This window comes from Chelonoidis abingdonii, chromosome 15 (genome assembly GCF_003597395.2).
Source record: "Chelonoidis abingdonii isolate Lonesome George chromosome 15, CheloAbing_2.0, whole genome shotgun sequence".
In the NCBI taxonomy this organism is placed as follows: domain Eukaryota; kingdom Metazoa; phylum Chordata; order Testudines; family Testudinidae; genus Chelonoidis; species Chelonoidis abingdonii.
This window is the reverse complement of record NC_133783.1, coordinates 36287206-36312634: the sequence shown is the minus strand read 5'-3', so window position 1 is coordinate 36312634 and position 25429 is coordinate 36287206. Positions and strand designations below refer to the sequence as shown.

The 25429-nt window shown below is 39.4% G+C and overlaps 1 protein-coding gene across 1 annotated transcript in view; it reads left to right on the top strand.

Annotated features, from left to right (window-relative positions):
* The window catches only part of KNDC1 (kinase non-catalytic C-lobe domain containing 1), a 125906-nt gene extending 104321 nt beyond the window's left edge, over positions 1-21585 (top strand). The window contains exons 18-30 of the mRNA XM_032773339.2: positions 2269-2362; positions 2469-2566; positions 2871-3082; positions 5471-5584; positions 6292-6439; positions 6715-6894; positions 12257-12469; positions 12790-12872; positions 14222-14372; positions 16379-16501; positions 16625-16684; positions 18552-18709; positions 19253-21585. Of these exons, the coding sequence (XP_032629230.1) occupies positions 2269-2362; positions 2469-2566; positions 2871-3082; positions 5471-5584; positions 6292-6439; positions 6715-6894; positions 12257-12469; positions 12790-12872; positions 14222-14372; positions 16379-16501; positions 16625-16684; positions 18552-18709; positions 19253-19484 (1866 nt within the window). The 3' untranslated portion in view covers positions 19485-21585. The remainder of the gene's footprint in view (positions 1-2268; positions 2363-2468; positions 2567-2870; positions 3083-5470; positions 5585-6291; positions 6440-6714; positions 6895-12256; positions 12470-12789; positions 12873-14221; positions 14373-16378; positions 16502-16624; positions 16685-18551; positions 18710-19252) is intronic.
* Positions 21586-25429: the final 3844 nt, after the last annotated feature.

The window sequence follows — 25429 nt, the reverse complement described above, 5'->3', positions numbered from 1 at the left end:
AATTTAGCGCTACTCCTCTCGTTGGGGTGGAGTACAGAAATCGATTTAAAGAGCCCTTTATATCGATATAAATGGCAACGTCGTGTGGATGGGTACAGTGTTAAATTGATTTAACGGCCATTAAACCGATTTAAACGCGTAGTGTAGACCACGCCTTAGTGTCACTATCAGAAATCTGAAAAATAGCTTGAAGGGGGCTCTTGCTTCAAGAAGGACTAGTTGGATTAAAGTAAGGATCATATTCTTTTGTCTATGAGGCACTTTTATTGAATTAAACTATAGTTTGATTTTTCACCCAAGAAGAAAACAAGTTATTGTATTCTTAGAAATGCTGTATCTTACCCATATGTTATTTTTGTTCAATATTTAAATTAATTTATGTACTTACCATAGCATTTCCTCTAAATATACCACTTTTAAAATGTAAGGCAGTGTCTCAAAGAAAAACCCAGTGTCTTAATTATTTTAGATTAAACAAGTTATAGTATTTCCTATTCCCCTTTTTAAAAGTAGTATCTCTCTCTCTCTCTCTCTCTGATAAAATTGCTACTTTCACTTGTGCTCTTTCATGTCACTTAGGAAAATTCAAACTATCATGTTTTATTAATAATCTGAGATAATCCTACTGGTATAATAGGTGAATGTGGTATTTTTCCAGGAGCCCCCTTTAATATCTCTGTTCAGTAGCGTATCAGTCTAGGACTTCTAATATTGTACTCATTGCTGTAATTTGGACCTGATCCAAACTCAGTGAATCCCAAGGAAAGATTTCCACTGATTTCGGTAGGGTTTGGATCCAAGCCTTTATTATGATGAAGTCAGTGAGTGTCTTTCTATTTACTTAACTGAGATTGGATTGGGTGTTATCTGAGCAGTTTACAAATTTAAAACAAAAAGCATGCAAATACATGAGTCCCACTTCTTGGCTGGCAAAGCTGAGATGTAGTGCAGAGCCTGTGGGTGGTGCCACTTTTCTGCTTTGCCCAATATTGCTACCATTTGGCTTAACTTGGAGGAGCTTTACAGATGCTTTATGTCAGCTCTTTATAGACTAACAGACGTTTTGGAGCATGAGCTTTCGTGGGTGAATACCCACTTCATCAGATGCATGTCAAAAGATGGATTTCCACTCCATACGGCTAAATGCAGTGCCTTGCATGGTGTCAAGTATCAGAGGGGTAGCCGTGTTAGTCTGGATCCGTAAAAGGCCACAGGATTCTCTGCTGCTTTTACAGATCCAGACTAACACGACTACCCCTCTGATACTTTATGTCAGCTGGTAATCATCACTGACCTTCACGGAATTGTGGTAGACTATTATGAGTGTTCACAATATACCAGTGTGTAAGAAATTAATTTAAAGGATAGTATGTTTATTGTTTGTACACAAGGAGGAATGCAACATCACAAATCATTAGCCAAAAAATTGTGTTGAAGTAGAAACCCTGCACACCTCTCTGTAAATACCACTGGGGTGCAGCATCTGACCACTGTAAAATCTTATATACTGATTTTAAGTGAACCACAAATTGAACTTTAGTGCCAGATCAAAAGCACATAGGGACTGTTCTGTAGTATTACACAAATCCACTCTTTTAAAGAATGCACATGCTGCATGCAGGTTAATAGATGGAATTATATCTTTGTTTTTAAAATATTCTTAATAACTTGAACAAAACTTAGTCTGGCATAAATGGATTCAACTTCCACTGGTTTTCAGTGAGCATTATTTTTACATATTGTAAGGCTGAGTGCAGCCATCTAATTTTTTTTGTTTATTATTATTATTTTATTTACTATTTGTATTGCTTTAGGGCCCAAGAGCCCAAGTCAGGGACTAAGACCCCTGTACAAAACAGAGTGCTGTTTAAAACAGTAAGACAGTCCCTGCTCCAAAAAGCTTACAATCCAAGTAAGAGGCAGGAGACAACAAATGGATACAGACAGACCGGAGAGTGCAAGTAAACAAAGAGACAATAGAGTCAACATGATAAGCAGTGGTCTTCGTGGTTTCTGAATATTCAGTTTTAATTTTACATCAGCCCTCTTTGCACAGAAGTACAAAGAGGCTTGGTGTAACTTTCTCTTCTAGAAAAGATAAGTGTTAATATTTTTTCTTGATGAATTTCCTGTTCCTATCTGTTGGATGTTCTTGCCTTTGTGTTATGTGAACCAACCTTTTTATTTAATATAATCAAACTGCTTATCAGAACTGCCCAGTAGTGTAGTTTTTAACATTCAAATCAGAATGTTTTCCTTTTTTGATAGGAACTTGAACAAATACTAATGATTGAGACAAAAAATTATAGGAAAACTGTAAAATTCTACCAGAAGCTTTTGCAGAATGAGAGAAGAAACAAAGGTAAAATTACAACTGATATGCTAATAAAGGGATTTGCCTTAAGTCATTTCATACTCTCAACTGCATCAAAATGTGCTTTTGTGCTAAATGTATTTTACATCTTAAGGTTCTGATGTTAAAAGTATGTTGCCCAAATTGAGGGGACAGCTACAAGAAATGAAATCCAAGGTGCAATTTCTTGAATTGGTGAAAAAGTATCTACAGGCAAGTCAGCTTTGAATTCACTTTATTTTTATTTGTTTGTTATACAGGTGGCTATAATAGTATAATTGGATGCCCAAGTCAGTATATTAAATTTAAAAAGTTTTAAACAAAAATCATAATTTTATAAAGAACTTTTAAGAATGACTGACTGAAATTCAAGTAACTGTTAACTAGTCTTGTTAAAAAGAATGACTTTAAATGTGATTGTGGTTTTAAGTTGAATTGACTTTACTTCCTCCGATTTTTCATTTTCATCGTTTTTCAGTTATTTCCTTTTACATTGCTTTGACTCTTCTTCACACAGATCATGTATGCAGAGCAGTGGGGAGTGGAATCATGTGCACTTCCTACAGTAGTTAGCATTACAAGAACTGATGTGTTGGACATCAGCCCTTTGGATGAGTCGTCATTGCTCATTTTCTATAATATGATAAAGCACCGATGTAATAATCAAAACAGGTCAAGGATTCTACAAGCTGGGACACCACTTGGGTTAATGGCATATCTATTCTCCAGGTATGCTGTATTCTATAAATCCCTAATTTACAGGGCAGAACAAACATAATTCAGTTTAAAAATACAGGATTCGTACAAATCTAGCTTCCATAAATAATGTTTGTCAGCTTTATATAACTACTCCTTTGCTTGTATTAACTTAACAGTATGCAGAAATAGTATTTAATTGCAGTCAACAGTGTCCAAATGGCAAAAAAGGAAGCCAGGTAATAATAGGCCTGGTTGAAGGCCTGAGACCTGATCCAACCCCTCCCCACCGTATTAAACCCTCTTTCCCACCCTAATTAGATGGGGGCAACATGATTCCTCCCTTCACACTTCTCCACGGCACTCTGCCCAGGTTCTTGAACTAGGCACTAGATTTGGGTCTGAGACCTAGTATGCACCTAAAATTAGATCAACCAAGCTACATGACTCAGGGCTGTGAAAAATTTTGCATCCTGTATGCCGTAGTTAGGTCAACCTGACCCCCACAGTAGATGCCGCTAGATTGAATAGCTACTACATCTTGCAGAGGTGGATTAATTACACTGATGGGAAAAACTCCTCCACTGGTGTAAGAAGCATCTATGCTACAGTAGCGTAACTGTGCCACTTTCACCACTGTAGTGTTTGAACAAATGGACTGTCATGATGGTATGTAAACTCATGTCTTGCCCCTGAAAACTATCAGAGGCATCATAGTCTAGCAGATATGGCACTGGACTGGGACTTAAGAAACTTGGGTTTTGTTCCCAGTCCTGCCAATGACTTGTTTAGGACTCCTTTTCCCCATCTGTAAAATGAGGATAATAATGGTGTATATCTCCTTTTTTGAAGTGCTTTTGCAATTTATTGGTGAAAAATGCTACATAAGAGGTAGGAACTATTACCATCTTTCTCTCCAGCACTGGATGAATATCAATATACTTGTACATTTCATCAGTTTCTCTCAGAGTTTACTCCTAGAGGAATTCTGCACCACTGTGGAATGCAGAATTTTACAGACTTCCCTGTTTCCCACCCAGAATTTCTGGCCTTCCTTTATGGGCCACTGGATTCTGCAAAGCCCAGCTCACAGTCACAGGCTGGGCTGGAGGCTGCATACCTTTTTGATCCTCATTCTCCCAGGGAAGGGAGAGGGCCTGGGAGACCCAGCCAGCTCTGGCAAAGGATGAAGAAGGACAGAGCCTCACCACACTATGTCCCCCAGTGGGATAGTGAAGAAGTTGGGCGGAGTAAAGGCTCTGGGGGTGCTGGTGTCTGGGCAGGGGGCTGCCTCATGGCTGGGCTCTGTGGAGAAGAGGGTCTGGTGTCTGGGCTGGGGGCTGCCGCATGGCTGGGCTCTGGGGGGATGGAAGTGCAGGTGTCTGGGCTCTGGGGGCCCCATACAGCCCCCTCCAATACCGCCCCCCCCAACTGTAACTGGGTTGTTGTAGATGTTTCTTTAACTCTCTGCTCCTGGAGGCATCTTTTTTGCTGTTGTCTGTATTGTTGACGGGTATTTTGAAATAAATTACCAAAATAATTGAAACTGGAGTGATTATATTGCATTGTATTAACAAATAAAATATGCAGAATTTTGCAGAATTTTAAAATATTCTGCACAGAATTTTTAATTCTTTGGTGCAAAATTCCACCAGGAGTAAGAGTTTTAGCTGATTTCAGTAGCATTGTCCTGCATATTGTTTCTAGGGTTTGTTTCTAGCCATAGTACACATAATATTTTAACGATAGAGGAGCTAAAGTTTTTAATAAAGAAACATGAAGTTCAGGAATTGAAGTTACTGGTTCTTAACAAATAAAAATATGAAGAATAAGAATATTTCAGTTGTAACTAGATCAGGCTGGAAACTTTCCGGAAGAACAGTTCCATCACAAACTGTTGTTTTGAGAGAGGTGAAATGTTCCACAGGAAATTAAAATGTTGACAAGCCCCATGCAGGATTCCAGTTGAAACCAGTCTGGTTTCTTGCCAGCTCCCCAGCCTGCCTCTCTATCATCCTGACTGCATCAGACAGAAAATATCAGTACTTTGAACAAGAAAATAAGATCCCTCAAGCCGTACAAATTAGAGTAGCAGCTTTTATAATCATTCTAAAACCACAGAATATATTGTATACAAATTAAATTTAAAAATAGGAATGTGGAAATTGAGATGGTTAATTTGGAAATTTTCTAAATTTGAAAAGTCAGATAGTTTAATGTTTAGAATTCCCATTCATGGGAAATTTCAAATTTTATTTTTTTATTCCAAAATGGAACTATTTTTTTACTTAAGAATTTTCCATGAAACGGGAATTTGGACTTTCAGTCTGCTCTAGTTGTAACTTTTTTGTTGCTATGTGTTAATACAAGAAAAAATCTATGTCATTCCTTATCTGAAGCTTTTTTTCTTATATCCCACAGAAATGCATTTTTAGAAGGTTATGTACAGCAGTTCCTCTACACATTTCGTTATTTCTGCACACAAGAAGAATTGTTGAAGTTTCTTCTTGATAGAATCAGCAGCACTTTATCCAGGTACAGTAAGTTCCTGTGAACAAAACTGTCCAAGTTCTAGAGACTTTTCTCCCCAATGTGAAAGAAGTATTTCTAAAAAGAAGCCTCTAATTGAATGGAATTTTGTTACTTTTTTTTTTTTAAAAGAGATTTTCTTGTGAATAAAGGAATATCAGCACTACAAGCGGTGCAGAGGCACAGACACTTTCTACATCGACAGAAAGGGTTTTTCCATCACAATAGTAAATCCACCCCTTCCAGGGATGGTAGCTAGGTCGATGGAAAAAATCTTCCATCAACCAAGCTGCATCTGCTGCGGGGGTTAGTTCAACCTAACTACATTGCACAGAGCACAACATTTTCCACAGCTTTGAGTCATTGTAGGTAGGGGTCGACATAAGTGTAGACCAGCCACAAGAGTGGAACACAGTGAAAACAGAGTAAGTTCTGTACTGAACAATATGCTTTCTTCCTACTTCCACTCTGAACTACTATTGACTTCAGTGGGCGTTTTATCTCAGTAAGTAGCTGGGTATTGGGACATTTTTATAAATGAAACTTTTGTTCCTCTAGAGGTATAGATGCCAGAGAAAGGGAGACTTGGGTTTCTTTTGTTTAAGTAATACAACTGGCAGAAAATTCTTGCACTTCTCTCTCTCAACCTCTCTTTTTAAGATTAGACTAAAATGACAGTTTCAGTGCACTCACTGCCTTTCTCATATTACCAGTGCAAATGGGGATCCCACCTCTCTGCTTATCAAAATATACAATCGGAGTTTCTACATTCTGCAGGCTTGGATTGAAGACTGTTATATTGTAGACTTTGCAATAAAAACTGATCTTTTGTGCATGCTACAAGACTTTATTTCTTCCAAGGTAATTTGTTTTTATAACTTGTTGTTATTTTGGTGAAAGCTTTAAGTAAAATGTCATTTAAATCAAATGTAGTTATGGTATATAAGCAAACGCTATTATTAGGATCCTTGTCTTTCTGAGTAAAATTAGTGTGAGAAAATTATGCCTAGTGACACTTTCTTGTTACATGGCTGCAATAAAATATGTGAATTTTCTTATAAATGCTCTTTACTTCATTACTAATCTTTTAAAGAAAAATCAATAGAATTGCCTACTAAAACCTAGTTTCCATTTAGATTGCTCCATTAAATGGCTATGGTGAACGTTTGCTGGCAGTGCTTGAAAATGCTACTGATGGGAAACGTGGCAGTGCTTTCCAGTGCTATAACTGGGATGAGTGGAAGGAGGAAGAAGAGGATGATACAAAATCTTTACATTCATTATGCAAGAAGCTCTCTGAAGATGTCAACCAAAAGGCATGTAGTTTCTTTAGCTTACTTTATATAGAGAGCTGTCTTGTATATTTTTCTTGCAAAAATAAAGGAATTTTGAATTTAACACTTTAGGCCCCAATTCAGCAAACCTCTTATATATGTGCCTAAGTCCCATTGACTTAAAGTTTAGCATGTGCTTAAGTGATTTGCTGATTCAATAATGATTTGCTACAGTCATACTAATTTTAGAGGCTGTAAAATGTTTATTTCTGTTCCATTTTGAGACTCATAATTGCTGAAAGAATATTTTTCCCTATGAAATTTGCTACTATTGTAAATAACTTATTGTGATGCTCAGTACCTCGGGGGAACACCATCCACCCCCATCTTCATCCTTATAATATGATTGTGTGGTATCCAATGCAAAGTTTGTCATGTTGGGTGTCTTCGGAAGGTTCATGATGCACTGTGTATTGTTGTTATAGTAATGTTATATGTTAAAGGTTGTAATTTCATGTATATAGTTATGAGGCTGAAAATGTGTTCTCGTGGCTTAAAACAAGCTCAGTCAAGACTCCCCAGGAGCAGAGGAGCAGTTCACACCTCATCAGGGCATGTATGGGACAAACCCAGCCCAGCCTCACAGGAACAAAGGACACTGGCCTAGGCAGCAATAAAGGATCTGTTGGACTCTCAAATCAGTTATCCCCTTCCCTTGGTCAGTTTGGGACTATGAAGAGGTTATGCTCACATGACTCTGAAGGGGTGGGGCGGCAAAGCAAGATGGAAGAAAGAACACGATAAAGGGAGAGATATTTGCCATGCTCTCTCTCCTCCATCTACAGACACCACCACAAAGCGACTGAAGCACTGATCAAAGCGGAGAGCTTGGCTGAAGAGCAACCAGCCAGCCTGTGGTGAGAAGCATCTAAGTTTGTAAGGGCAGTGAAAGTGTTAAGATCAGCCTAGAATGTGTTTTGCTTTTATTTCATTTCACCAAATCTGACTTCTTGTGCTTTGACTTATAATCACTTAAAATCTGTCTTTTGTAGTTAATAAATTTCTTTGTTAATTCTACCTGAAGCACGTCAGAGACTCCCCTTGGGATAAGAAGCCTGGTACATATCAATTTCTTTGTTAAATTGATGAACCCATATAAGCTTGCAGCATCCAGTGGGCATAAATGGATACTGCAAAATGGAGGTTCCTAGGGCTGTGTCTGGGACTAGAGATATTAGCTAGTGTCATTCGGTTGCACAATCCAAGCAGTGACTGGCCAAAAGTGCTCATGCATGTAACTGGGAGCAGTTTACATGCTAGAGGCTGTGGGAGAACAGCCCCCAGGAGTGGGGGTTCTCACAGCAGAGCAGGGTAAGGCTGGCTCCCAGAGTCGAGGATTGCAGTGACCTAGCAGATCACCAGTCCAGATAACACCAAGGAAACATCACACCTATATAAAAAAGTTTAAAATGAACAGGAGAAAAAGTGCTTTTTGCCTACAGAATTTCAAGACTTTACTGCACCTTGCTCTTACACTACTGACTCTCATAAATCAGAATTTGAAGACATCAGCTGGTACAAAGTAATTTCAGAGTCCTGAGAATCCAATAGACTTTGCTTGAAAAAAAGCATCCTTACAAGAAAGAGTCCAAAGTGCTTCACAGATCAAATATGCTCGTTGAATAGCAGGATCCCTGTCCCAATGAGCTTACAGAATGTTACTATCTTTATACTGTCTTTGTACCTGCATCTGACGAAGTGGGTATTCACCCACGAAAGCTCACGCTCCAAAACGTCTGTTAGTCTATAAGGTGCTACAGGATTCTCTGCTGTCTTTATACAAAAATCCTATAGAATTTAATGGGGTTAAATCAACAGAGCTCTCTGGAAACTCTGCATAGTTTATAGCAAAGATGGGGCATGAAGAAGAGAGGAAGGGAGACTTGGATAAAGGAGCAGGAAAATAAGTGGATTTTTTTTTATGTACTCAGAGAAGGAAAAGAAATGGAAATGAACAAGGCTACAGACCAGGCAGTTATAGTCATCAACTCATTACATAACTAGAGGCTGAACTAATATCACAGCAAGGAAGTTCATGAAGAAGGGACACACACACACACACACACACACACACACACACACACACACACCAGGAGTCTAGGATGAGGGCCAGGATGGGAACTCTGGAACAAGAAATATAGTGTTGACAGTGGCATGGTGAAGGTTTAACTCTGCAGTGCATTTTGAACATAGAGGACATACAGTAGGTCTAAATGTCCAAAACTGTAAGTGAATACAGCTCCATAAAGGTCCTTGGTGACACACCCCATGACACAAGGCCTGATTTGGATGTTTTGAAGTGGACATGTCAGAGGCAGAAATTCACGACTAGTTAGTGAGAAGTTATCCATGTAGAGGAGAGAACTCAACCTGTGAGAATGTATAGAGAGAGAAAAGGAGGAAGTGAAAGACTGAGCCCTAGTTGGCCCACCAACTGTGTGGGAGAGGAAGAAATGAGTTCCCAAGAGCAAGGCAGAAGCTGAATCCATCATAGGACAAAATAAACCTCCATATGTATTTTATAAACTCAAACTATCTCTATATCTTTTTTAGGCTACCTAGAAATAAATAAAATGGTTCCATTTATAGGTTTAGTTTTCTTACTTTTATACCTACATCCTCAACACTTGTGTACGTGCACACTAACAAATTAGGTTTGTTTACATTACCGGCAGTTAAATGTCAGAGCAAGCCTAACATAAATTGGGTATTCTCTCCCATCTCCACTCAATAGTTTGTCAGCTTGGACAGCATGGGGAAAGGGACAGTGATTATTATTAAAAAATAAAAATAAAAATTGAAGTCTAGGGTATGTATTCTCCTTTACCAGTTCATACAATGTTATGGTAGCCTAAATCTGGGGCCCTAAATTCATTAAGTTTCTTCTTAAATGAATTAAGTTCAAGAAAAGAATTCGATAGTCCGAAGAGACAAGAATGATTATTTAATACAAATTACAGCTGATTTAACATTACATCATGTTAACTTATCACTGGCAACTCTAACCCTGTATAAGTTGATCAATTATATGATGCATTTATTGGAATGTCTAATTTTTATATCCTCAGGCACTGAAGTGGTAGGGTAGCAAAGATATTTTAATGAACAAATAACAACAAGGGCACATTGTTGACTCATATCCAGCTTCTCATCCACTGTAAGCCCTAAGTCCTTTGCTGCAAATCCATCTGCTATGTCCTTCACGCTTGCATGACAACAGTTCCCAAAGTGGATTGTCCAACTCCAAAATGATTTCCCATTGACTGGTAGCAATCCAGCATTGCAAGTTGCAAGATAGTGCAATTTCCACTCGCTTCTCCACTGTCAGTGCAGCTCTCAGTCTGGTGTCTTTGCACTTGAGGGTTCGGGCAAACTCAGCACACCGATCCAGGATTGTGGCTTTGCGCATCTGAAAGCTCTGCAGCCATTGCTCATCATCCAAAGTCTGCATTACAATGAAATCCCACCAGTTAGTGATCGTTTCTCAGGCTCAAAGGCAGCATTTTACCATCTGCAAATGCTTCATGAATGCCACCATCAACCTTGAACTGTTCTTTGCTATGTCCCACAGAAATCTGTCCTCCACAAAACCATCATGTTCCCTGATGATTTGGTGGTTCTTGGAGCTCTGCAAATACTGGAGGATTGTGTTTCCTGTGCTTGCAACACTCATCACAGTAGTCCAGTGCTGTGCAGGCTCTAAGCTTCTGTCAAATGGCAGACAGTGAAGAATGTTACATGGGTGCTGGGAGATTTTTTTTAAAAGGTGAAAATTATGGGATATAGTTGACATTATGGGATAGAGAAAGTTGCATGCTGGGAAGTTGACCCCTTGCTCCCAGTCACCCTTGGATGACTTGTTTGTACTTGTCATAAGTAGATAGGTAAGGTAAGGGTTAAGTTTCTTTTACCTGAAAAGGGTAACCAAACACCTGACCAGATGGGACCATCAGTCAGGAGACCTGGATTGTTTTAAGTAGGGGGGGGATTTGGGAATACTCGGGTCTTTTTGTGTTTCTGGGCTCGTGCAAGGTAACAAGGTTTCGCTTCCTAACTCGCTGTTTATTTACATTATTTATACCAAAAGTCTCTGTGAGTACAAGGAACCCAAAGCAATTCGGCTATTGAGGAGCTGTTGGCGTTGTACGAAATAGATGTGGATGCTGTGTCTTTGTTGTTTTCTCGGGCTGTAGTTAACAAGCTTCCTTCCTAACTTGCATCTTATCTCACAGTGTCTCCTACACATCTTTTTGAGTATCAAAGGAACCCCCAAGCATTCGGCTATTGAGGAGCTTTGGGTGTAATTACATGTATGTGGATTGTTGGACTTGTTTAATCTGGCTATCTTTTAAATCGACTTGTTTCTTGATATTTTCTTATATAAGCAAGAGCGCTGCCTATTGTGTTTTCTTAATGCCAAGCATTATTGTTTTATTATTTCTTCTTTTTTTATATAACTTTCTTTTAAAAGTGTGGAATTTCTTTTCCTAGGGAGGCAAAGGGAAGGGAAAATAGCCGGCTGTGGGCTATTTTCTATTTGCTTTCGGAAAAGAGCAGGCTACGGGATAAAGGGAAACGGATCACCTCTATCTGAGGTATCTGTCTCCCTGCTGAGGGAGGTATGAGACGGGAAGCGCTCAAGAAGCCAAGCTGTTTGGAGATTAGCGATGGTGCTTATGTCCGCTGAGCGCAGAGCACGTCTCATCGTTTGGGAAGCGAGAGAAACGGGTTTCTTAAGGAAGCCTCGAGGAGGGGGGGAGGGAGTTTCTCCCCTGCATTTTGCATCCAAGGCATTTGGACATCTGGTGTCCCAAGGGAGGGTTGGAGACACAGAGAGAGGAAAGGGGGGATCAGGCCCCATCAATTCCTGATCTGGTGGCAGCGAGAATATCCAAGCTGGTAGTGAGCTTGGGGGAGGTTCAGGTAAGCCCCCAGATTTTGGACGCAAAAGTCCAGGTTTGGGACAGGACCAGATTGTGGACGCTAAAGTCCAGGTCTGGGACTGGGAGGCTAGATTACCACAGTACTCCACCATGTATTATCCAAACTTCCCAAAACAGGGTGCTCTGAACGGTGTCAAGTTGCACTCTGGGATATCTACTGATGATGTACAGAGTGGTGCACGAACACAAGCACTACTGGTATGTATTTGCAACACCAATGTAAGGAGCCAAGTATGCCTGCACAGAAGCAATATACTAACTGTGGTGGCTTTATGCCTGCATAACTTGCATTAGCAAAAGTTTGCAGAGTAGATGTTATCTCAGTAAGTTATATTGAGAAGAGACATAATGTAGGCTTTAGGAAAGTTACAGCTGTAATAAGCTACTTTTTTCTTGTACAGAGCTTTAACTGGAAACTCGCCAAAGGAAATGGCCCTATTACACATCATCAGAAAGAAAGACCATACACGGTTGGGTCAGCTTTACCGAAGCCATGCTATTACAGTTCTACAGAAGAATTCTCTGGCTCTTATGCTAAAGCAAATGAAGGAGGATCTCTCTTAACTGAATATAGTGCACAAGAGCTTTGCTGTGAACTGACACTGTTACAACAGGTAAAAAAACTGGATTCTACTGAGAGAGAGGACAAATCAGTGAAAACGTTTGTTGTGTAGTCACCCTTCTTCCTTCCCTCCCTCACCTCATGTGTTGATTGCTATTTATTCTGAGGTTCACAACACCTATGGAAAAATAGCCTAGTTTCCTCCCCAAGTCCCTGTAATGTCTGGAGTCACTAGTATCAGGAGTTCTGGTAATGGTTTCTCCTGAGAACCTTAGAGAAGAGAACATAGAGGAAGAAAAAGTATTTCTTGTGATACCTAAAATAATTGCCAAGCCTAATGATCACTATGATTTTAAATTTTTGTCTGTGCAGGAAATGTTTCATAAATGCCATCCAGTACACTTCCTAAATTCAAGAGCACTTGGTGTCAAAGATAAGGGTACCACTGTACAAAAGTAAGTGGGATACTTTTCCTATCCCCCCCATCCCTGCTGATGCATTGTTGATTTTTGTATTGCACCCTATGTATATATGGAAAGTGGGAAATGGAGAATCTACATTGTTTTTCAATGTAAAAAAAAAAAAAAAAATCACAGTGAGGAATAATGGAGTTTTATCCTTCCGATGACTTGTAAAATGAAGTTCAGCAGACCAAAAAATTTTCTTTAGGCCATATTGTCCAGGTGACTTGAAATCCAGAGTAGAGCAGGTCAAAAAATATTTGCTGAATGTTTTTGAAAAATATCACAATATTTTTCAAGTATATTATGTTGTAATTATATCCATAGAGATGGAAAAATAATGAAATTCTGTCTGTCTTTTAGTACTGATTGAATAATTCATATATACTTGTAAACATATAGGAATTTTATTGCAGTTTTTAAAGAAAAGTGATTTTGATTTTTATTACTTGCCCAGCTCTAATCCAGAATAAATATTAACATTATCACCAGTTCACACACAATCTTCATTATCCTTGTTTTTGTTTTAATTCATCTTAATTGGTACGTGGATTCAGGGGGCCTGGGGTCTTTGGCGGGGTGGGGAATTGCCGCGGTTCTTCGGGGACCCACCACCGCAGGTCTTCGGGGCAGTTTGGTGGCGGGTCCCAGAGCGGAAGGACCCCCCCCGCCGCCAAATTGCCGTGGAAGATGCTCCCAGGCCCAGCGAGAGTTTTCCGGGTCCCCTGGAGCAAGTGAAGGACCCTGCTCCAGGGGCCCCAAAAAACTCTCATGGGGGTCTCTGTGGGGCCCGGGGACTGGGACAAATTGCCCCACTTGCTTCTTCCCCCCCCCCACCCCCCGGCCAGCCCTGCAAGCTGGATCTTTTGCCCTACCATTTAAAATCCAATAAAAACGCCATCTAGCCCCTGCTGTGTTGTAGTGCAGACAGGACTCTGTCTTTTAGAATCTCACTTTTTTGTGTTCATGTTCATATTCCACAAAATAAAAGACAGACTAACTTTTTGGTGAGTATGGCCCTTTGACCACTGTTTATGAGGGGAGAAATGCTTTGTTATTGTTAGACAAACTAAAGAAATGGCTCAAGTTGCAAAACTTGGGACTACTTAAAAAAAAGAAAATCACATCTGCAGATGTATGTTGATACTGGAATTATAAAGTCTACACAAAGAAGATAAATTAATATATGATAGAATCCAAGCACATGCCCTTTTAAAATGTATTAATCAGGATTGTAACTAAATAACATATTATACATTTTAAAAATGATTAGAATGTTAACATCTTTTCCTTCAAGTTTTGTAGTTGTAATGTCTAAATTCCCTATTGTTTGTGTTTCACAGAGCTGTTCCCACTGAATCACTGTCACTTAAAGTCTGTAACCTCTTTCTGCCAAATTGCATACAAGACAAGTACCTCTTACAGCTTTTAAGAAATGCAGACAATATCAGCACCTGGGTTGCTGCTGAAATTGTTACAAGTCATACTTCCAAGGTTTGCTATAATTTTTATTTGGTTATTAAATTAGGAAGTAGTTAGTTATTTGCTATTGTTTACTGTTTCTGTATAGCAAACCTACACAAAAAGCCTGAAATATGCCTGCCACTGTGTTGGCAACAGTTTGTTGCACTGTTGTTGGCAGATCCGCTTAGTGTTTTGGATCTGTTCTGGTGGTGGAGTTAAAGACTTAATAGAATATAAGAATTAATTTACCATGAGACCGCGGATGTCTGACTTTCTGCTGTTAAAATGGCCTTCTTACCACTGAAAGATTTTCTACCTAGAACTTTGAGAGGCAGGGTGCTGCAGTCCTGCTGCTGTTTTAGCTCAAGTAACAAATCATAAAACAAAATGTACCTTTTTTTCCCCTCTTCTAATTTCATTTTCTCACATTTCTAGTCTACTTTTATGGTCAATTTAATTAATACTTTCCTCAAGATTAAAAATAAAGCTTGATGTTTAGTAAACATGAAGTCATTTTGTGCATTGGTATATACATTCTGAATGATTTCATCTGAAATCTTTCCATTAACTTATTAATACAACATTTTCTAAATTAATCATGATAAAATCAACAGAAACCATTGGTCCCATAACTCATGGTGGGTGTTGATAACAACTTTTGTATAAAAATTTGTAGTGACAACAGAGTTCAAGTTCCCAGACCCTGAGTCTTTATCTGCCAAGTGAATAGCACTGGCAGTGCAAGAAGTACTTAGGCTACTCCCAATGCTTTAATGGTCAATTCCTTTCTGACCACGATTCTAGACCTGGACCTGAATCTGCCCATGCAGATTAAACCAGTCTAATCCAAATTCAAATGGTCACCATACATTTAGTGACCATCACTGTGTGCACAATTTCTTTTCTTTTTATATTGGAGACCTCCCTGGAGCATGTCTCCATAAGTGAGAATCATTAAGATAATATATCTTCAGATAAGAGCCAGTTGCTCATTTGTTGGTTTTCTGAAACTATCATCTCAGTGAATTACCCCTCACCCTCTTACTTCTGAACAGAATATTTCTGTTTTGTCTATCATTGGCTATCATGGGAGTATTTTTACTTCCCACATGAAGAGAGATGAGCACTGATACCTCAGTAGGGGTAGTGTGTAATGTGTTTTAGAATAAGAAGTTATGGGAGCTCCATCCAAATCTGCAAATCCACCCCAGAGTGGTAATCCATAAAAATAGGTACCTTCAAAGAACAACACTTACAGGTGACTGACTACCTCATATTCCTCTGTGTTCAGTCAGAATATTTGTGCAATAAAGAACTCTAGTATAATAACTTTATTATGGACTTTTGATATTTTCATTAACCTTAAGAGAGTATGAAAAGTTTGTCACTAAACCCCCAAATTAGAATTGCCTTTAACTGTTGCTGTTGTTTTTGTTTGTTTACTTGTTTGTCTATCGGACTTCTCAGAAACATACATATTGGAGAGCAGCTTTTACTGCTTTTGAAAACAAAGCCTGAGATGGGGTAATTTATCAGAATATGGCAGCCATAACATACAGTTCTCTAATCCTCTGTCAATTTTGAGTGTAGTATTATTCAGTTAGTTGTAACTTAGCCAATCAGAATGTAACACAGTCAATTTATTTTGCCAACTTTAAAAATGCTACACTTTTAGATGAATGATTTTCATTTAGTCCCTCACTTGTTCCCGATTGTTTCTGTCCTTTCGCCTCCTTAGAATTAATTACTGTATGTCTTCCCAACCAGTTAAGAGTTTTAGGATCAATTGTTTTACTGGCAGTAGAGTTGGAATTTGGCCTTTGGACTATGTCCTCAAATGGAAATAAAGTGGTATCCAGCTTAAGTTTCTTCATAGCAATTTGTTTCATGTGATGACTCTCAAACATATTATTTGTTTTAGCTCCCGCAAATTACTATTAGTTATTATTTGTATTACCGTAATGCCTAAGAGCCCTTGTCATGGACCAGACCAGTGTGATGTAATAGATTTTAATGTTTAACTTTATTTTTTCCAGTTGCAGGTGAATTTACTATCAAAATTTCTCCTTATAGCAAAATTTTGCTATGAACAAAGAAATTTTGCTACTGCAATGCAAATTTTAAGAGGGCTAGAAAATCTTGTAGTACGACAGCTACCAGTAAGTGAAGACTTTTAGACTTTTTTTCCTTATGTAGCTATTTTGTTTTTAGCAAAAGTCAATCTGTTCCATTACGAAGATTAATCTGAAAAGATGTCAAAGTATTTTATTTACTTTTTTAAGGCTTGGAAAATTTTACCATCAAAAGTGTCTGAAATAATGGAAGAACTCAAGGCTGTTGAGGTACAGTATGAGTCTCTCATGTGAAATACTTATGTGACACTTCATTGGTTCTCTTTGCAGGATTGAAGCCAAAATACAGTTTATACTGTATAAAAAAATGTTCCATGTTTAATGACTTCCACATAAACCTGATTACTTTACAGTTGACTGTTTGGGTTTTTCCACCTGCCAAGACCAAATGCCAACCTGGGCTCTGAAAGTCAAGTTGCATTTTTTTCTGGCTTGCATCTAATTGCCAGAAATTAATATTGTGAAACTAGCACTTAATTAACAATTCTTTTGATGATAGTCAGGACAGAACAGTTCACTCTCCCATAAGTTTGTTGATAACAATAAGAGCTGGTTAGAATTTTATAACGAAATTTTGTCTAAATTTGGCCTATTGGAAAATGGTTAGGGTTTTTTGTGTGAAAAGACTACAGTTTTCTTCAATTTCCTTTTTTCAATAAAAAGGAAAATTACAAAATTACAAAAGGCAAATGCTTTTGAATTTGCCAAAAGCTTCTGCAGAACTCTTTCCTTTTTTCAACCAGATCCATTAACCATTTATTTTAGTTAATAAATCAGCAGTTATGACCAAATGCACACAGGGAGCAAATATTTTGTGTGAGAAAGCTGCTGTTTTAACAATGACTTTTCTGATCATAAATCTTCAAGAATACAAAGAGCCCAAATTATCAGACAAACCCAAAAGAAAACTGAATAAATTGAGCCTTGCAGTGTGCAAGATCTCCAAGCCCATGGTGAGCAACCTGCAGCCCATCAGGGCAAGCTGCTGGTGGGCCGCCAGACAGTTTGTTTGCATTTGCGTGGCTGCCCGCAGCTCCCAGTGGATAACCCACTGCTGCTCTAAGCTCAAGCTCTAGCTGACTGCCAAGGAAGAAGAATGCGAAGGCAGGGATACTTAATTCAGTCTTACCAAACAACACCTGGGACTATTTAGCCCAAAACAAAGGCCAGTCTGCTTAGCCACCAACAGACTCAGTAATACCTCAGTTGTCAGCAGTACCCCAGACTGCTGGTAATGCTAATAAGACCATCTTGGACATCTTATCTTGCTCCATTATTTAGGCTTTTGATGCAATACCTAACCCACTGCCACTTTTTAAAGATGCCACATACCAAGAGTTAAATGTTAACACTTTCACTCTAGTATTTTGTAAAACTCTATTTTGAATGACTGAAAAACAAGGGCGGAGATTTTCAGAGCCTGCTAGGAGATTGGCACCCAGCTCCTATTAATTTCAAAGGGAATTACATGGCTGTATCCCCTAGTAACCTTTGAAAATCTCAAACAATATCTCTCAGTAAAAAGAACAGGAGTTCTTGTGGCACCTTAGAGACTAACAAATTTATTTGAGCATAAGCTTTCGTGCATCCAAAGAAGTGGGCTGTAGCCCACAAAAGCTTATGCTCAAATAAGTTTGTTAGTCTTCAAGGTGCCACAAGTACTCTTGTTCTTTTTGCGGATACAGACTAACACGGCTGCTACTGTGAAATCTCTCAGTAATTGTCATAACATTTCATCACTAACTTTATGTACTTGTGAAACTGAGTTTGCTTAGACCTAAGGTGAATTCTGTGATTCCAGCTACAACATGTTGGTTGTAAATTAGAAATGTTTATTAAGAACTCCATCTGGGCTATCTTCTAATTGAAGTAACTTTTGTTCCATACTCTACCTTAATTGAGCTGCCACCAGGTTGATCAAATGCATTATCTCTTTCATCTCCATTTTAACTTCTATACTGTACGTGAAAAAATTACTGTAAAACAAAAATGTTTGTTAAAGACATAAAACCGAGGACTACTTTATGAAGCCTGCTCTGACATTTCTCATGGGCTTTCCTTGTGTAAATTATACCAGGTGTTTTTAAAAAGTGATAGTTTGTGTTTGATGGAAGGAGAGAGATTCAAAACGCTCCCTACAATTCCATCAGTCCATGTTCTGGCCATGCACGTCCAGCAGCTTGAAACCGGAGGATTTACTATGACAAATGGAGCTCATAAGTGGACTAAACTTAGGTAATTATTTTAATTATACATGTGTCACCTATATTGTATAGTGTAGGGGTAGGCAACCTATGGAACATGTGCCGAAGGCGGCACATGAGCTGATTTTCAGTGGCACTCACACTGCCTGGGTCCTGGCCACCAGTCCGGGGAGATCTGCATTTTAATTTAATTTTAAATGAAGCTTCTTAAACATTTTAAAAACCTTATTTACTTTACATACTCTTACATACACCAAATAGTTTAGCTTACATATTTATAGACTTATAGAAAGAGACCTTCTAAAACACATTAAAATGTATTACTGGCATGCGAACCCTTAAATTAGAGCCCTTAAATTAGAGTGAATAAATGAAGACTCGGCACAGCACTTCTGAAAGGTTGCCAACCCCTGGTCTAGTGAGTCATAAGAAGTAACACATCAGTGCACTTTTGACAGTTTAAAACACTTCAGTCGTTTTTGCACAAATGGATGCTGCGTGCCTTTGAATTTCCTTTTAACGTTTTATCATCAGCACTAAAGCAGACTAATGTTTTTCTCTATTTTCTTTAAAGAAACATTGCAAAAGTTGTGAGCCAAGTTCATGCATTTCAAGAAAATCCCTATACCTTTACTACAGATTTCAAGCTCCAATCTTACCTCAAACAAAGAATAGCTCATTTTAATGATGCAGACATTTCTGCTTTAGCAGCTGACAACTGTGCCAACTTCCATCAGATACCAGCTGAAAAACATTCCCGAAAAATTCAGGACACATTGCGCAGAATGAAGGCAACATTTCAATAAATGTTTACATTTTATCTGCTTGTTTAATTCTAACTCCAGAGTATAAAACTGTGGATGAAAATGGCTTCGACTCCTGTATCAATTCCCAAGCAAGCACTCGAGTGAAAGTAGTTTTAAAACATTAGCTCTATCTGAAATGGATATATTTCTCATCACAGAATCATAAAATGCTAGCTAATGAAAAATCTTAGACCTGAGCAACGGGAAAAAAGGATGACTAGTCTCTAGTATGAAAATAATCCTTCGATGATGTCAGAAGAGAAGTAATGTGTAAAGAAGCTAATGTTTCAACTTTCAGTGCTGTTTTGGCCTAAGAGAATTCAGATTATAATTGACAAAGTATAGATTATATTTTTTATGTAAGCACTGTACATGTATATCCTGTCACTGTGTATTTGAATTTATGGATATAGATCATCTGCTAGCCTTACATTTTGGATGGGTTTTGCTTTTGTCTTAGTTTTAAATTACAAATGTCAACACTACACTCTTGATTTTGAGTGATGGAGAATCTTCCCACTGGACATCAAGACAGAAAAAGGGAAACACTGCACTGTGTATTTTTAATGCCCTTGAGCCAGCCTATCTCCATACAAAACTCAGATCTGAATCAACATTTTACCACTGTGTTGACCTGCTTCTGCCTTCATGGCCTAAGGAAAAGAGTAATTTTTAAGGCTTACTTGCTTCGTCTCCAGTTGTGATAAGTAATAGTTGTAAAATTTGTATGTGAGTTTACATAAACATGATTATGCCTTGTGCTGAGGTTACTTTCCTAGTATTGTAGTGTTCAAAAGTGTGATAAACACAAAATAACTTTGCATCAAATTTGTAACTACATCATGCCAAAAGTTGGTATTTATAATATTTTTACAGTGAGCTGTGCTTATAAAACTCTGACTGGCAATGAAATGTGGTGTGATAGCTAGAAAGTTCATTACGGTCCCCCAGGCTTATGCAAGATCTCTAAAACGTTGTCTGTATCTTGTTGATAAAGCTAAGTATTTCTATATTGTTTTCAGAGGGGTGGGGTCTTAATGTTACAAAAAAAAAAAACAGCTAAAATAGACAAGTAAAATGCATTTCTCAGATCATAAAGTGGTGGTGTCAGAACTGTTTCAAAAAGGAGAAGCATCCTGTTGAAATCCCAGGTATGAATTGATTGCATGGAAATATTCTTGTAATTGGAGTGTTCTCCTGGTTATGTTGACTGTAACAACATTTACTCTGTATTATTTAGAAAGACTTAGGATCTTTAGCTACAGAAGAAAATGGCTTACTAATAAGAAATTGGGGGATGCACACTTGTAGTATTTTGTAAATTATAACACAAATTTCTAGTGTAACACCCAGTTGCTGCTGAATTTGTAAATATTCAATAGAAAATGCATGTGCATGTGTTAAGTTGTAGTTTGTGTACAGTGTTTAGGAGAAAAAGATCCCAATCCGATGGCAATATATGATCACCAACTTCCTGCTCCCCTTTTCCTCAGAGTGTGCTAATTCTTTCCATTACCTACTACAATTATTTTTTCACACTGTGATGTATTTTCAACACAAGGCCAAATATTGTACTCTGTTACTGGTGTAACTGAGAACAGATCTCTGTCTGTGATCAGGGAGTTTTTGCATAAATCTTTGTCATTAAGAAACAGTTCTGTGAATCCTGAATCACAACTAAGGAAGTAAAATTTGTTGCTATATTTTGATTGTCTTCATATAATATTTTTGCAACATAAAAAGTACTGTAGTTTGAAGTATTCTTACATTACTACAGTATATGAAGAAAGATGGCAATGACAGATGTAGAATTGCCAGACAAATCTTTTTAAAATAGATTATCTATCTTATTTTAACCTGTTCTTAATTATCTTTAGTTGTTGGCTTTTTCTCAATCACAAAATATTGTGTTTGTTCCATAAAAATGACGGATACTATTCAAGCATCTAAAACTCATTTCATACCTTCTATATATTGCTTCAATATATTATACTTTGTATTGCTATAAATGTATAGAATTACTCTTGCAGTACTTTTATATGGTGGAAAGTTATGTTCTTGTCAATCAGATATTAAACTTTTAGATTTTGTATTTAATAAAGATACCATCATCCCAAAATCAGAAATAAAATATTTAATGTAAATAAAAATTGCTGAAAATAAATGTTTCACAGGCAAACCACTCTTTGGGCATTACTATAAGCAAGTTGCTTATATGTTGCATGACAGTTTTTTAAATAAAACTATTTTTAGTCAGGTTTCATTTAGTTGTATGCTAGTTGTTGACACAAATACATGACCGATTTGTAGGCGGGGTCCTGGGGAAGCCAGAGGATCCTGCACGCACCCCCACTTTGCAGTCAGACGTGACTCTTAGCCAGCCTGTAAAACGGAGGTTTATTAGATGACAGGAACATGGTCTACAACAGAGCTTGTAGGTACAGAGAACGGGACCCCTCAGCCGGATCCATTCTGGGGCCCAGCAAGCCAGACAACCCTGTCTGCCCTCACTTCCCATCCGCAGCCAGCTCCCAACTAAAAATCCCCCTCCAGCCCCTCCTTTCTGGCCTTTGTCTCTTTCCCAGGCCAGGAGGTCACCTGATCTCTTTGTTCATCTTTAGCTATTCCCTTGCAGGGGGAAGGGCCCCGGCCATTTGTTGCCAGGATACAGAGTGTTGACCAATTATGCACACTGGAGACTTAAGAAATGCATAGGGGAAACTGAGGCACCCACACAGTATTCAGAGGAAACATTAAGAACAGTCTCATTTATCACACCTACATCCTCAGTTGTGTTTTCAGCCCTTTGTGGCTGTTACATAGGGAATGTCTATATTGCAGAAACACCCATGGCTGGCCTGTGTCAGCTGATTCTAGCTTGTGGGGCTACAGAGCTGTTGAATTACAGCGGCATTTCAGCAAGTAACGTCATCGAGAGGTGTCGCCGCCGAAATTCGGTGGCATTTCGGCGGGTGCTCCACCGCCGCAGTGGTCCTTCGGCTGGCACTCGCCAGCCGAAAAGGTTGGGGACCACTGGTGTAGATGGTCCTGCCAGAGCCCAGGCTCTGAGACCCCACAAGTGGAAAGAGTCCCAGAACCTAGGCTCCAGCCTGAGCCTGACCATCTACACCACAATTACACAGCCCCAGAGCCTGATCAGCCACAAGTGTTTAATTACATTGTAGACTTATGCATATGTTACAGCAGCCTTCAGGCTATCTGTGTGCTGGTGCACTTCCCTTGATTTCTGGGTAGTTACTCCAGACTTATTCCAGTGTAAGGGTATGGCTACACTTGGAATTTCAAAGCGCTGCCGGGGCAGCGCTTTGAAGTGTGAGTGTGGTCGGAGCGGCAGCGCTGGGAGAGAGCTCTCCCAGCGCTGCACGTAAACCACATCCTCTATGGGTGTAGTGTGCAGCACTGGGAGCTGTGCTCCTAGCGCTGCTGCCCTGATTACACTGACGCTTTACAGCGCTGTATCTTGCAGTGCTCGGGGGTGTTTTTTCACACCCCTGAGCGTGAAAGTTGCAGCACTGTAAAGTGTGAGTGTAGCCATACCCTAAGTGAGAGGTAGATTAAGCCCCAGAAACCCATGAACAAACTGCATTTGTGCAATAAAAACTGAAAAATAGGACACATTAAATATTGAACCCAAAATCTGTGTGGTCTGAAGTTGTTTAATAAAAACATTAGAAAAATCATTTGAAATCTATGCCTGGGAATTTCCAACGTGTGTGTATAGAGAGAGGCACAAATTGCAGGTAGTCTCCTGCAGGATTTTGTGATTCTTAAAAGGAGAAAATTCTGTATATAACCCGACTGAGATCTTTGCTTTTCTAGTTTTTCTACTTTGTTCCTCCTGTTTTGAATTGATTTCAGGAGTCCCATTGAGATATTTTGGCTCCTGTTTTTGAGTTTTGTATATAATGCACAGGCTTAATGCAATATGGGACCCTTTTCTGAATGTCACGTTGAAAAATCTACAATTATTTGTGGAAAACTCATAGTAATTTTGCAGTGCTGAATATGCACTTTAAACACACACATGGATATATGCATTGACTATAATGGTGGTGGGGTCAGGGTCAAGGGGTATTCTTCCTATATTTGCATGATTATAGCAATTTGTAATGTGTGGAATGCTCTGTCTAAGGAACTTTTCCATCACATTTTTTTCAGATGAAGGGATTAGTCCGTAATTTGTGATTTTGAGATTAAAACAATAACAAAACACTTTGAAAGGCCATTTTACTTTAAAGGACTCTCCAGCCTTTTGGAAATGAAGTTAATGGCAGAAATCTATCAACCTAGGGATTAATAGGACACAAATATCCAAGCACAAGTTGTCTCCCCAACCCCTGCAAAAGGGGATGAGAAGCATAACTTTTAAAAACAAATTATCAAAAATGTAACTTTTGTAAGGGAAAAATCCCTTCAGCATTCAAAGGAAGTAATTTCATTGTATTGCATTTAATGCTGTGTACAGGTATCTCTCTACTGCTAGTAGGAGGCTGTGCTGGATATCTTGGGATGGAGTTTGGTTAGGACTAGCAGAGTGATAGGTTTAAGAGAGAGGGTGTGTGTGTGTGTAAAATACATATTTCTCTATGTAAATGACTTTTTTTTCATGGACATGAATGCAAATATAAAAAACTTACGAAATTCTCAACCCCAAATAACATGACCCGATATAAGGCAGGTTCACATACAAGGCGGTAAAGTCTGACATGCTGCTCTGAGCAGCATGTTAAGGCTGCTGGGCCAGGCCAGGGCCAAGGGGTTTGATAAGGGGCAGAGGGTCTCAAGGGGCAGTCAGGGGCTTCCCCCCCCCCCCCGGATCTGGGGGGCAGAAGCTGTGGGAGGGCATTTTTGGGGATCCCACAGAGTGGCCTGGGATTAGTGGGGGGGCCAGGAGCAGCCTGCTCTGCTTCCCTTGCCCCGGCCCCAGCCATGTCACTCAGGGAAGGGATCGCCCCCACCCTCACCAGAAGCAGCAGAAGCGGAGCAGCCCAGTCCCAGCCTGCTCCACTCCGCCAGCTCCCAGCCACAGTGCTCCGCTTCCTGCCGCAGGTGAGTACAGGGGGCATCCTTTCCCCAACCTACTGGCACTCACCAGCGGCAGGAAGCGGAGCGCCGCAAAGTGGGCTGGGGCCAGGCTGCTCCGCTTCCTGCTACTGCCAGTGAGCCCTGTCAGGGACCGGGATGGGGGGGATTGATAGGGATCGGAGCAGTCAGGGGACAGGAGGGTTGGATCCTGGGAGTGATTAGGGAGCAGGATCTCGGGAGGAGGCAGTCAGGGAACAAGGAACCAACAAGGGCCAAAGCAAGTTTGATATAACGCAGTTTCACCTACAATGTGGTGAGATTTTGTTTGTTTCCTGAGGACTGGGGTAGAGGTGTAGTTGTCTACAGTCTACTTAATTTGCTCACTAACATCTGCATTACAATAGTCTTTCTTTGCATGACACAACATACATACAGTGATACACATCTCTGTTTTCCTGGATTTAATTGTATTGCTTGGTAAATAAATAAATGTCACTTTACCCAGTGCTAAGAGATCTTGTAATGAAAGACCATATTATAAGAACTCATGGGGGAACCTCTTCTATTAAGGGCGGGAGGTTTCATTTAGTTTAGAAGTGATTTCATTTTCACCCACGTTCAGATTAACTCACTCTTGTATACTGTGTCTTTTGTGGTTCAGCCCAGTCAGCCTCCTGTTGGGAGGTCCTAAATCAGAGGGCCTGAAGAGCTTGTCTTCTTTTAGCCTGGCTGCCTCCATTCTGGCAACTGCCACCTCATTAAACCTTGACATCTGTCATCCACAGGAATTTTCTAGAGAGAGGAAAGTTGGTAAGGTAATATTTTATCGGACCAACTTCTCACCCACCTTGTCTCGGTAATATCCTGGAACCAGCACGGCTACAATGACACCGCGTACA